General features: G+C 32.8%; 1 protein-coding gene across 40 annotated transcripts in view; it reads right to left on the bottom strand.

The window, feature by feature from the left end:
• RBFOX1 (RNA binding fox-1 homolog 1) overlaps nucleotides 1-14,724 on the bottom strand; it is an 895,957-nt gene that overhangs the window by 27,603 nt on the left and 853,630 nt on the right. For 29 of the 40 annotated variants that reach the window (XM_038186799.2, XM_072023682.1, XM_072023681.1 and 26 more), the window contains 3 exons: nucleotides 13,573-13,612; nucleotides 5,898-5,951; nucleotides 5,065-5,129 (listed from right to left, as the gene is read on the bottom strand). In XM_038186799.2, the coding sequence (XP_038042727.1) occupies nucleotides 5,065-5,129; nucleotides 5,898-5,951; nucleotides 13,573-13,612 (159 nt within the window). The remainder of the gene's footprint in view (nucleotides 1-5,064; nucleotides 5,130-5,897; nucleotides 5,952-13,572; nucleotides 13,613-14,724) is intronic. The other 11 variants (XM_072023700.1, XM_072023695.1, XM_072023692.1 and 8 more) reach the window with 1 other exon arrangement.

Here is a 14,724-nt window from a genome sequence, read left to right as displayed (position 1 = left end):
ACATAGCAAAATTCAAAAATGTTTGAATTTTCCACTTGGGAATAAAGATATTGCTATATTTTATTCTTTTTCCTCTTCCCTCTTCCAAACCAATTAATTTAAAAATTTGAACTGTGCATGAAAGCTATTTCTCCTAAATCTTAAAAGGTATGATAATTAAATGAATGAAGTACTACTGTTTAAAATATTAATCTTTCTATAAAATTGCTTAATGGTAAATTAAACTTTGACTGAAGATGCTATTATATTTTACTTGCTGTCAAAACCTTAATTTTTAGTATATATCACTAGTAAGTTCCTCAGGAAGAGAAAATAAAATGAATAAACATATGGCTTTTTCCATTATTTATTCTAATAGATAATCTTAAATACTACAATACACAAAAAATCACCTCCACACCTCCATCTATATAAGCTAACATTTTATAGCTTGTGTATTTTTATTCTCATTCTACTTTTTGATCCTTTAATAAGCATGTTTCCAGTTAAATCAAATCTGTACCTATTATCCTATTATATTAGGATAATCTGACTAGAAATATTGAGTATTACTCTTCACAACTTGCACAAAATGAACTGGAAAATATATTGAATTGTATCATTGTAGACAACAGTACTTTGACAAAAATAAATACTCCATGTAAGTATATTAAAAATGTAAACTTCTGGAATATCAGGATTTTAAAGGGAGTAAAATTTCAGATCTGGAAGATGCACAACTTACATATAATAAAATCACCTGTCTCAAATTTTGCACAAAATCCAATGTATGACCACAGAACGTGTAACACAAACTGATAGCAAATATATATATATATACCTTTTAAACTACAAAATATTTGTAAAATATTTTGGAATATATCTTACTGTTAAAAAAAAAAAAAAAGTCAGCTCCCAGTGATGAGGGATCTCTTCTCATTGTTTATAGTGATATTTTAATTGGATATTGTATTTTTAAAAAATGGAAGTGATTTCAGAGCAAAATACATCTGGAAATATGTGTGTGTGTGTATGTGTTTGTGTTTGCATGTGCAAACATCTATGTGTGTGTTTGTGAACGGGTGATGGATGGGGAATGTGTGTATATATATGAATACAAAACCATACATATATAAACACACAATTATTAAGTATTACAGGGTTAGCAAGCAGTACAAGTGAAAACACTCTGCCTTACTGGCAAGGAAAGTTCATTATCATTGGGGTTTTGTTTTGTTTTGTTTTATTATAGTACCATATAAACTTTCATAAATATTGCTGACAAAGTTAATATGCAAGAAAGGAACATTTTTCTTACTCTTATGAAAGATGCAATACTCAAATCATAAAACACAAAACCAATAGCCAATCAATGTGAATAAGTCTGCCCATAGGCTTAATTCAAGCAAGCCATTCACTGAGCTATGTGATGGATCCGTCAAATCCAATACAGCATTACAGACGTACTAGCAACATCAAGTGAACATGCAATGACAAAATGACAATACACCCCACTGCCATGCTTTGGCTTGTTCTACCTCATAAATATAAAAGCTGATGACTTTGCTAGTTTCTCTTACTTCAGACTTTGATACAAATTTTAAAACTATATTGCTTATTTATTCTTTTTAAAATTTTACACGAAAGATTAGTAAAAGCTGTACTAACATTTTGCTGACATCTGATTTAGTGTCTTTTTCACATCATTATAATTATTTTTTCCAAGCGCTCTGTTTGAAATGCTTGGGAATTAAAGCTCCAGAACAGTGAAGAATACTTGTAGACCAGCAGTCCCCTTTTATCAGCTACAAGGACTGGGCATTGTATCAAAAATATTTTAAATGTTGGAAAGTTATAAAATACTTTTTTTTGATCTACTTTATCAAAGATCTCCATATACTTAAGTGCAATTTATCATAGTAAGAGATCACACAGTGTAAAAATCCAATGTAAGTTTTTTGAAGTTGTATTTGATGATTATATTGCTTCATAAAAACAAACTACATCTTCTGTTTATTTTTTTCTGTGTGTGTGTGCTTTTATTTTCCAGTGCTAAGAAATCACTGGAGAAATCTGTGAGGCCTACTTCAGTTTTAAAATTATTTTTAGGAGTACCTGATTTTCTTATCAAACTTACAGTTCTGCTTTGATTTATTTCATGAGGATTCCATTGCCAACTAATTGCCCCTTTTATATCTTTTCTTTGCCTATTTCCAGCAATATTTCCAACTCTGACAAACAAGGATACCATTGCCTTTCTTCAAAATAGAGCTCTGTTACAGTGATCATTAACCATTGACTTGGTGTATTGATTTTGATTAATAGAAACCTTTCTGTTAACCTTTATATTTAATTTACAAAAATATGTCTCCAATTTAAAGATTTCCTCTTTTTATATCCTGATTTAAGAAGCATGTCAAATATGGGATACCAACACTCATCATGTATATTATTAGTTAAAAAGAATAAAGCTTTTTAAAATATATTTTCATGATATGTCACTGCTTCACTCATTGGCTGTCACTTTGTTTTCCTATGCATTGTTTAAACATAGACAATAAGTATGTTTAATTTGAAATGAAAATAAATAGATCAAATCAACATTGAAAAGGAGCAGTATATATTATCAGATATGGAGTTTTTAATATTGTCAGGCAAAAGCAGGTGACTATTACACTGAGACGAAAATGTACAAGCAGTTGTACTGAACTGTTTTTCTGAATTTTAGAGTTTGCAATATTAATGACTCATAAAATTTACTACATTGAATTCATTAAAAAATGAATGAAAAATTAGTAAAATTATGTAAGTAAAATTAGGTTATGAGTAATCAGAGGTATCCATGTTTGCATATAGTTTCATATATGCAAAGAAATACTTGAGCAGATTGCTATTTCTTTTGTTCTCTATGTTAGTTTTAAGATTCTCCCATAAAATTCATTTGTGATATTTGTAATTAGCACAAGAAACCACATTCATTTTGGGGAAGCAGTTCGAAGATGATGGGTAATCACATTTAAAAAGTTAAATTAAAAAAATATCCAGAAGATCTATAATTCTTTTAAGATATTTAAAATTATGCAACAGACAGGTTATGACAATTCTAATATACGTGTATCTGAAAATTAAACTTTTTGGAAAAAAAATAATTAAGGGTTGTAATAACTGCATTGCTGCTGACACCATCTCAAGCTTCCTTAACAACATTTAAAATAACTATCTTCTTCTTAAACAAGTCCTTTATTTTTTGTCAGCATAATTCTTCATGATGTTTGAGGACTTTCTATCCATACAATATGTGACCAACTGACGTTTTACCTTACAGCATTTGGTTTATGAGAAGGTACACTAATTCATAATTAAAAGTCATATTGATATTGTTCACTTTCTCTATATAATGTATAGATTTTCAGAAATTCATTTATTCATAGGAGTAAACACCCTATAAAATGACCCAGGGACATTTTAATGATATCTGGCAAAAAAATGAATAACCACGAGAGGTTATTTTTAATTTTGTCCTTTCAGCTTAATAAGCTTTTAAAATCAGGAATTCTTTTGCACTATAAAATCAGAGAATAATCCTAGAGCTGCAACATGCTAACACACCTTTGTGGAAATTAAATGAGTCTACTGAGTAGCACTTCACCTTGTAGGTTACCCTAAGTAGAAATAGTACATCACGGACATAGTATAAATAGCAGCATCTAGTTGATATTACTGATACAAGATTAATAGAAAGAAACTTGCTTACCTGTCTGACACAGCATGCCTCAGCCACACATGCAAATTATTTTATTCACATAACTTTAAAAAATACATCTTCATTACCCAGAGTAAGCTTTTGAAAGGCAAATATGCATGCATAGCATTGTAACATTCATACCATGATACTTTATTCTAAAATTACGGAATCCATGAACAGCACTTCAATCTAAGAAATAGTTCACTTAAATTTCTTAATCTGTTGATTTCTTTAAGAAAAATAAACTTTTAAAAGCAATGTCTAATTTAGCATCTAAAGTAATGTTTCAAATCAAGAATTAAGAAATTATATTCTTGTTTTCAAGGGAAATTCTTGTTTTCAAGGGAATAGCGATTTGAGAAATGTGACCTTACTTCTTACTGTAATCGTGAAGCAAAACACATGCATGTATCTGTCTTTCACAATATGCATCCTCCTTTTACAGTTGTACGTTCTTCAAATACTTGAAAAGTATTAGTGGTAGATTTTGCTAAAGGTATAATTTCTGAAAAACAGGTAGGATATTCTTTCTTTTCATTACAAAATCATGTCCACACACTGCAAATTTTTGTCCAGTTTTTGTCAAATTTTAAGCAATTTGACAAAATCATATTCCTATTAGAATTTAGCAATTTAGACATTGACTTGAAAGGGGTCTTGATTTTCATCTTGCAAGAAGATGAGTTAATGTATATGACATAACTTTTATAGATGTTAAGTCTTTGCATGTTTTTCTTATGCATATCTTAATGATCTTTTATTTCTGGTATTACTTTCACCAATATCGTTTTCATTTTGAGGTTACAAATACAGTACAGAAGTAGAACCTTTTTTTTTTTTTTTTTAGTATTTCAGAAAGTCTAATGCCTGTGTAGAAAGTAAATAGAAAAAATATATATCATTTTGCCTTGGATAATTCAAGCTTAGATGCAGTTTATTCTCAATTTCCAATGACTAAAACAATGTCAATGAGAATTTAGGGCACTCAGTAGGTTCAGCTTCTAAATCAACTGAAATAATACTCCTAAGTTAAATAATGATCTTTAGCAGCAGACCATCATGAAGCCATACATATATTTATCTGTGTCGTACAAGGGCCACAGACCTTAACTGGATGATCTACAGCCTGGGAATGTGCACGTCTCATGCCCAATTCTCAATTAAGGCCTAAAATCTCTTAATTTATGGCTATTCATGGATTATAATAAAATAGCCTGCTTTAGATATCACAGCTATCTGCAGAGCAACAAGACAGTTATGAGACTTCAACAAGGCAAATTTATAGAATCATCTTCAGCTTCCACTGGTCAAATATTTATTAGTGATAAATGAGATCTTACCTGTCACTGTAGGCAGCTGCAGTGGCAGTGGCAGGCTGGGCATACCGGTAGGCAGCATAACCACCCTAAAACATAAACTCACATTCTAACTGGTTTGCTATAGCAGTTTAAATAATATTTTGTAAAATTTAGCAGCAACTGATCGGAATATTATTGCCATACTGTAAGTTCAGTTAAGGGGTTAAATACATGTGACATATTTAAGTGAATTGTTAAGCAAAATCTATCACCATGAACTTGTTAAGATTTGTTCCAGAGATGTGGAGAAAGCAATGAACTGTATTCATCAACATAAGTTTTCTAAATACAATACTGTATTCATCCACGTTTTCAAATAGTGATTGTTCTTATGAATGAGGTATATGCACATTAATCAAGCAATGTTGAACTTAAAAGAAAAACTCTGCTAATAATTCTTTTTTCTTTCTTTTTCTTTTTTTTTGGTACAAAATATGATTGATCATACTTGGTTGATTAAACCTATGAATTAGTGCACTCAATTAACACTTAATGTTATATAGGCTTTCAATTTATGCATAAAATTATAATGAAGAAGGAAAATTCTCTTCTTTCCTGAATTAACATTCAGTTGTATGTAACAGTAATTGCAGCTGTTCAATTAAGCAAACAGGACAAACAAACACACATTTGAAAGGAATTGTGTGCAGCGATGCATTGATTATCAAACTGTGAAAACAGCAGAGCTTCCTGTTCAATGGACCACGGTGTTATATCAACCATTTCAAAATGATCTCAGCATGCCAATTAACAAACAGAGGCCAGTCTCCACAGATAACACAAACACGATTTACGTTCCAATTAGAATTCACCACCCTATAATCCCCTGGGACATGGGTCTCTGCATCCACTCCTCTTCTTCCCCCCACCTTAACAAAGAGTTGAGAAAGAAAGCATTTGGTCACTCAGTTTTGATTAAATTTTGTTTTTTTCCTAAAGACATCATTTTAATGAATTGATTCCTTCTCCTCCCCCCCCCCCCCCTTTTTTTGGGGGGGGGAGAGACTGCATTTATACAAGAAATTATGCTGAAGCATGAAGCGCAGGTTAGTGTATCAACCCTTACTGTAACAGGAGTAGATTTTTACTAGGTACTTTTGTGAGTTCCCTATTTTGATTTTACAAATAATAATAATAATAATTAAAACAAAAAAGCTTTTCAGAAAAGCAAGGAGACGATTTCAACTGCTTTTACAAGCTAGTTCTCCTTCTACTGCCTTGCTTGGTGGAATGAATGCCTTCATCCCTAAAAGATAGGAAACTTTTTTTGGTTTGAATATTTGAAGCAGAATGGTTATGGAAACCAATCATTCAGCTGATAACGCCACATAACCCTAAGAATAAGCAAGTTCTACATATACTGACAGCTCTTTAGAAACTTCAGTCTATGAATTGTCACCTCACTTGAGAAACATTCTTTCTGACTTTTTCAAGTGCTCACATAAGGAAAAGTATGTTTACTTCTACTGATCAGTTCCCTGCCAGAAGCAATTGTATCACACAACCACTAGAATAAGGCAGGTGCTTCTATAATACTTTTTATGCTGTCTCTTTTGCAGCAAACTGCTTTTCTGTGTATGTGCAGCAGCACTGAGAAGAAATACTTTCTCATTTCAGACCATTCGATTTTTATAAGCCAATAGCGGGCTATTACTGTCAAAAGATATATAATAGGCACATATTGCTTGCAGGTACGTGCATACAGGCAATCAGATGTCAGTTAATGTCACCAAGTGCAAACTGAACTAGTGAACAGAGACTGAGGCCTGAGTTGTGCTCCAAGGAAAAAGGTGACAGATTACACAGCTCTCTCTTCTCCCATCCTGTTCTTCACAGTACCAAAAATAGTGCTGTTTTCAGTGGTGGGGGTTTGGCTGTGTGTTTTGTTTGTTTATTTGGCTGGTTTTGTTTTGAGTGCTGGTATGAGGAAGTACAAATAGTAAAATTATGTAGATGATATTAAACGTGACAAGCTTGTTTTCAACGTCCAGCCCTGAAAATGTATGTCAGATTAAAAGTCATTCTGCAGTGTGACATGATTTTGTTAGCCACATGTACGATTGTTCCAGTAGTCCATTTCTAAAAACATTTATTCAAATGCAAGAGGCCACAACTTTTCAATCTAACTATGCACATACTGATTCTCATGACAGTAAAGGATTGAAAATAGGTTACCACCAGAAATATCAATGCATCAGACTAAAACAAGACAGGTTGTTCGTTTACGAACATACAGGCTGGTCTTAAATCTACAGATAAGCAGGCTCTGTTAGAATTGTTTTTCTTTCCTTTAAGTACAATGTAAAATATGTGAGCCTGTGAAGACTGACCTTTTCCTGCTCAAAACCTGCTTTCCCGAAATATGTGATGCTTTTTTTCTCTTTTTTTTTTTTTTAATTTTTTTTTTTGGGGGGGGGAGTGCTTGTATTTTGATTTGCTTTCATCAAGGAAATCCTGCTGAACAATTAAGATCAACTCTGAACTTCATTAAGCTGCTGTGGATTCAGCAATCACAATTAAATTTGTGAAAGTCATGGAAAAATTGAGTCTAAATAAATAAAAATATGGAGAGATCTAAGTTATTAAATTTGCCTGAATTCTTTGAAGATATAAATTGCAGGATGGCTATGGATATCAGGGAGATCATAATTCTCTATGAGCCCATGTCATGATTTCATATTTTTGACATAAGCTATTATATTGCTCATTAGCAATCTGGATAATGAGGCCAAGCATTCCCTCAGCAAATTTGCTGATGACACAAATACTGGGAGGAAAGGCTGATGTGCCAGAGGGCTGTGCTGCCCCCAGAGGGACCTGGACAGGACAGAGAAATGGAGTGCCAGGAACCTCGTGAAGTTCACAAAGGGGAAGTGCAAAGTCCTGCACCTGGAGAGGAACAACCCTAGGGACCAGCATCTGCTGGGGGCAACTGAGATGAAAAACAGCTTGTCAGAAAAGGACCTGGAGACCATGGTGGACATGAAGATAACCATGAGCTAGCAATGTGTCCTTGCTGCAAAGACAACTAATTGTATCCCGGGCTGCATTAGGAGGTGTGTTGCCAATAGATTGAGGGAGGTGATCCTTCAGCCCAGATGAGGCCACACCTGGAGTCCCGTGTCCATTTCTGGACTCCCCAGCACAAGAGAGACCTGGACATATGGGACAGAGTCCAGTGCAAGGTCACAAGGACGTTTAAGGGGTGGAAGCACCTCTCCTGTGAGGAGAGGTTGAGAGCTACGACCATTCAGCCTGAAGAAGAGAAGGCTCAGAGAGATTTTATCAATGTTTGGAAATACCTTAAGAGAACCTTCAAGGAGGACAGAGGCAGGCTCTTTTCAGTGGTGCCCAGTGCCAGGGCCAGAGGCAGTGGGCACAAACTGAAAAACAGGAGGTTCCCTCTGAACATCAGGAACCTGTTTTTCACTCCAGGTGACTGAGCACTGGAATAAGTTGGACAACATGTCTTCCAGAGGTCTCTTCCAACCTCAACCTGTCCTTCTGAGGTATAACGATATGTAAAAACATTCTTAGGCAAATTATTTTTACAGGTTTTGTGTTCTAAAAATTTGGTGGGTATCTTATTATTTTTCATCAGTTACTTCAGGTGACTAATCATTACGACAAAACACTTGAAGATATGCTTTATCTTGGGAATCAGGAAGGAAAACTGATTCAAACCACTGAGCTCTAAACTTGCGTGACACATTCTACTTTACAATTCGTCTTAATTTTGATCTCAGCCATTACTATAGATGTAAGTAACATTCATTAAACTAGTAATATTCCCTACACAAACTACATATAGGTAGTAGTAATACATGTTACATATGCATGTCTAGAGAAATATGTAAATATTTGTCTGCATGCATTATACTGTATTGAAAAATAAAGTATATAAAAAAATCATAATTAATGAAATACCAATAAATACCAATATATACGTAAGAAAAACCAATTTGCAGTTGCTAGGTTTTAGAAATGCTTTGTGGTTTTATTTTCTCTTTATTTTTATTCTCTTTTTTTTTCAGAAAGTACCTGTTATGCTTGACTTTTTAAAAATTCTAACAAAATAATAAATTCAGCTAAAAAAATTAAAAATGTCTACTGCCTTATCTGCCTCTTCTACTTCCAAAGGAATGATCGCACAGTACTACTGCAGCTTAAGTTGTCTAAAATTTTGAGTATAGGGGAAATTAATAGAATTGCAGTCCAAATATACAGATATATCTCACTGTCATAAAATACTGAATGGGACAATTACAGCAATTACCGTTGTATTACATGGGACATGAGGAATATGTGTGATTTTGTGGTTCAATCCTCATAGCCTATTAACATTTATGCACACAGAATCCATATTCTCACTGAATAATTTGTGGAATAGTATGATTTTACAACAGTCTTCATTCAGCCTAGTGATTTTTTTTTCCATCAGTTGGCATGTCATACTTGTGGTAAATTATTGCCATACACAGGCTCCTACAATAATGCTCTATAGAGAAATGCAATGATTAAACTGAGTAAAGGAAGGACGGATGGAAAGAAGGATGCACTTTTTTTGTGCATCTGACAGTGTTTATTGGATGACTAAATGATGCCTATTTTTTCATTAGTTTTTCCAATTACTAACAACATTAATATAGAAAATTGACTATGAGAATACTTTTTCCTCAATTTTCATTTCCTATAATTCCTTTCACTACAAGTTTGTGAACATAAATAAATCAAGGTTCAAAATGTGTTATAGTATTGAGAATTATATCTGCTTTATTAGTTAAAAGCAAAAAAAATAAGACAAATTATATGGAGCCTTTCAGAAATAAAGAGCAGAAGTGATCATTTCCTCATTCTCCAATCATACTGATATTGTGGTTTACACAGTATTTGTTCTGCTCATAGAGTAAAACATTGGGAGAACTAAAATAAAATGTCTTATTTTTGATAGCTCAACTTTTGAGACAGGCCTACTTGAAAGTTTTGTGCTAGTTCTGGGCTTACAGTGTACTCCCAGACCTATCTGTTGCCTCAGAAAAGTTCTTGGTAATATATCCAAATTGGCAGCACCTGTATTAATTCTAATCCACTACAATCATCAAGAGTAATCTAGCATAGTTTTGAATATAGTGTTTATATCACAAATAGACCAGAGAGAGATGAAAAGACATGTCATCATTAGATCTCACAACTTTTTAAAAGGTACTATGGAGCATTCTAGTGTATGGAGCATTAGGAGGAACTACCCACTGCACCTTTACAAAACACTTAAAATTAAAGACTTAGAAGTACTTAAAATTAAGACTGATGTTAACTACATATCCCTGCTTTTCACATTAGAACAGTGCCTTTTGGGCATCAGTAGACTCCCATCCAGTATCATGGGAATATTGCTTAGATAATTGATACAGTTTTAATCAAAATGTCTCCTTTCTGCTAGGAACGTAGATACCTACAACCTCAATACCATCCAACCTCTGAGTGACGGAGATGGCAGTAAGTGTTGATAATATCTTTCCATTCCTCTGCTCATAAAGTATGCCTTATTCTGGATCAGTAACTTGGAAAAAAAAAAAAAAAACACACACAAAAAAACCACAACTCTACCTTATCTACCTGTGTACTTATGAATTGCCTTGGACCCACACCAGCTGCAGTACTACAGGTCCAGAATCCGGAGAACGGGTTAGAAAATCTTACAGTGAGCAATAAAACTGACTAATGTCAGTACTGTATCACCACTTCTGAAGCTGGTGATGAGAGAGTTTGAAGTTGTGGATTGAGGACTGACATCTGAAAACATTCTTCATGACAAAAAAAAAAATAATAATAATAAAAAAGCAACAACAAAAAAAACAACACAGATTTGAAATAAAACAGAGCAATAGTGCATAGCTATTATTTTAACTGCATATTTTTTCATCTGTTACTATTTTGGTTTCATTTTGTGAACTGTATTTTCTTATTTTCACAGGTGTCAATCTTCATCAAAGGAACTTCAATATTTGCTGGGAGGCAACCTTAATTCTCTTTTAATGACTTTTTCTCTTTGTGAATCAATACTTAATTTTAAAAGGTCTTCCTTTCTTCCTAATCATCTCCTTTATTTTTCCTACATAAAGGCACGTTTAAAAATGAATTCAGTAGCTCAGTTATTTCAGAGGCATTATTACATTTCACATATAACTGTGTGAAATACAGAATATATTGTATTACATATAGTCACGGGTCTGGATTTTCCATTTTAGACTGTATTTTTGTATTCCTATTCTCTTCTATGCGATTAGAACCTGTATACTTCAAATTTTATTTCTTTCTCATTTTTCAACAAAATATTTGTTCTTTCACAAAACTTCAGCTCTGTAATTAAAGTGAAAAGTTAAGTAGAACTTTATTATATCCAACTGGGATTTAATAAATAACTTGCTCTGCTGGAAACTGTTATACTAAGAAATACTGTTTATAATACATTTTCTTTTGACTTCTGCCAGTTCTTTCTCTCTCTTTTCATCAAAATGTTTTGGTTGCAAGAAATAAAAATGTGAAGAAAAATGTATTATAAACTAAGAAGCTTTGAACATCATAAAACATAACCAAATTTTCACAGTATTTTTGAAATTAGATTAAGTTCTGTACAAGTAAACATTCTGTTACATGAGAGAATTCAGAAATGTAATCAGAAATACAAGGCTGCAACTGAGTGAAAAACAATGCACCAGTACAGTTACTACATTTTCTAATGCACAAGTATTCCAGACAACAAAACTGAAGCTAAACTAGAAATTTCTAATTTCTTCAGCATCTTCCTTAGTGAAACAACCTTCTGTTTCTGTTTGGTTCTGTTTCTGAACCAAAATATTCAAGAATATGAGAGGAAAAAGGTCACCTTAAAATAAAATAATTGTCAAGCACCAAAAGCAGCAGTCGGCTCCAAAACATACTGTGAACTGTTACACGAACATATAATTCTTACATATTCAATCCCATTAACCAATCTTGAGGAAGATGTCTTATCACCTTTCAGATTGGTAAACTAAGCAAAATGGATGACACATTCTTTTGACATACACAAATATGAAAACTGGAAATTACATGAAGAAATTCAACACTGTACAACATATCTGAAATATACCTCAAAAAATTCAACAGTAAAGTGTTTAGGTGAGACTAAACCAGCATACTACACTTGAGTAAGCCTTTGGCAAATGTGCGATTCTCATGTGTCAGTAACAATATGTTACTGATAAAATCACTAAGTACATAAAGAATTTTAAACTGTGCTAATTCATTTTCAATGTATTCTTAAACTACACAAATGAATCTTCAAATGAGTATCAGCCTTTTACCCCATCAGAAAAAGAATGGCTACTGCTTGCATAATTTCAAAATGTTTTTCTTTCAAATAAAACCTAATAGAAAAAGATCTGTTCCTTTGGAAATAGCTTTAAGAGATTACTGGTAATAAATACAAGGAATGTTTCCTACAATGATCTAGTATTTTTTTAATGTTCATACCAATGTCACCTCATTCATCTCTTTGTAACTCAACAGAGATGGTAAAACATAAGCACAATTAGGATATAGCAAGTAGTCTGCTGAAGTAAAGATAATTGTAACTTTGTAACCACATTGCTTTATCAAAATAATAACAGATGTGAAAGATTACAGTTCTATTGGTAATGTATTTTATATCCACTTTTTTTTTTTTTTTTTAACTGTAAAAACAGGGTGCAAGAATTATTTTAGAAGACTGAAATTCAGTCTCAACCATCTGAAACTTCTTGTACACTCAGATGTAGGTAGCCTCTTCACATACATTCAAGGTAATAATTTCAATATTGGTAAGAAAATTTAAAAAATATATTATTTAAAATGAAATTAGTGACCAATGAGTTATATACATTTTAATGTGTATAGGTAATTACTATCCAGGGCTATCGATACTTACTAACAAATATAAATACTTCTTACATCATAAGCAATCTCTATTTTGTTTAAATTTAAATATGTGGGTTTTTAAGCAATATCATGGTACACACATCTACCAAATATTGCCTGGATTTGAGAAGTCTTACTTGGTCTATCTCTCTCCATATTGCATTTTCATACCTTGGGTATTAATATTCAATTTGCCTTTTTATTTTTTAATAGTGCTTTTGAGGTTGGCAGGAAAGTGTTTCTACTTTGTTTTTAAGTTTTCTTAGTATTTAATTTTGAAAGGAGACACTCTTCCACGCACACATACACACACATTTTTCACATCTTTTTGCATTTATTCAACATTTGATTAAAGAGTTAATTCAGCTCCACTGAACAATGATAGATGTAATGAACAGAATGGTCTTCCAATGTGAGAGATACTCTTCTCAATTCTTTCTGACAGGCAAGGGATGGTAAATAGACAAAACAGAGTCAAACTAGGCAGCAAACTTGTAAAAAGAATGACTCTGGTAATGTACAAGGACAGCATGCACATCAATGAATACTTACATAAATGTCTGCACCATAAAATCCATCCTGGTATACAACACTGCAAGGATGCACACACAAAGAAAAACATCCATATTAGTGCATTACCACATGCAAATGCCACCAACCCCTGCACAGCTGAGGTTAGTCTTGTCACAAAAACAAAGGGAGGGGGAAAAGAAGGAACTCTTCACATTGGTTAAGGAGGTTGGTAGCAATTATCAGAAGTGGAACTGTACTGAGTATTGCATCTTTGTAAAGTATGCCAAATGCTTAGTCAAACAGAGGTAAAGCATGGCAGAATTGGAAAATACATCTGGCAAGGTCGTGTTTTTTTACTTTTTTATTATTACTATTTTTTTAAGAATCCACACATTTGCCACACTTGCAGCATTTTTTTTTCTATAAAAATTTTCAGTGGGCTAATCCTGAGAACAGTTTCATTACATTTACCAAATGTTATTTCCTGAAATACTACTTTCTTGTCCTGTAATTATGTCAGCCTTCTGAAACAAAGTGGTAAATGTCATCACTTAGATGGAAAAAAAAAAAAAAAGCCTAATTTTATATGGTGAAATAATTATACTGATGGAATTCTACCACTTGTTTCAAATCTCAATAGCTAAGTGTACACACAGATGAGAATATTCGTATGTACTGCGTTGATGCACATTTCTGATACTGACAACAGGTCTAGTAAGAATGCCAATCCCATTCTTATAAGAAAAGGGCTAAGCCTTCTCACTATCATTTTACAACTTTGGCAAACATGCCTGTAATTATCAGCTACCCTGAAGTTCTGTCTGGATATATTAGTACTACTTATCTTCAAAAAACATAGAATTGTTATGTTGCAATTAACAGTTTACCCAAAGATTTCTACATTATAGCTAACACAAATTCTCAGTGTAAATAGTACAAATTTCAGATTGTAAACCCTTCAGGATAAATGACACAATATGACAAAGATGGTTTAAATGATTATACTAAATGAAACTGAAACTATACAACAATGGCCTACCAATTGCACACATTGTATAAGTCCAGCAATTTTATTTTTACTTGGTAGTTCTGCAACTAGAAAGAGGTATTTCTAATGTAAGAATTAACCCAAGTTGTTTTGAGAGCTAAATATGAAAGCACATGATAGGCTTTTCACAACAATATTTTCAA

The sequence above is a fragment of the Anas platyrhynchos genome, chromosome 15, assembly GCF_047663525.1.
Source record: "Anas platyrhynchos isolate ZD024472 breed Pekin duck chromosome 15, IASCAAS_PekinDuck_T2T, whole genome shotgun sequence".
Lineage (NCBI taxonomy): Eukaryota > Metazoa > Chordata > Aves > Anseriformes > Anatidae > Anas > Anas platyrhynchos.
Note: the sequence above shows the minus strand (reverse complement) of the source record. Positions and strands in the feature narration are given on the sequence as shown.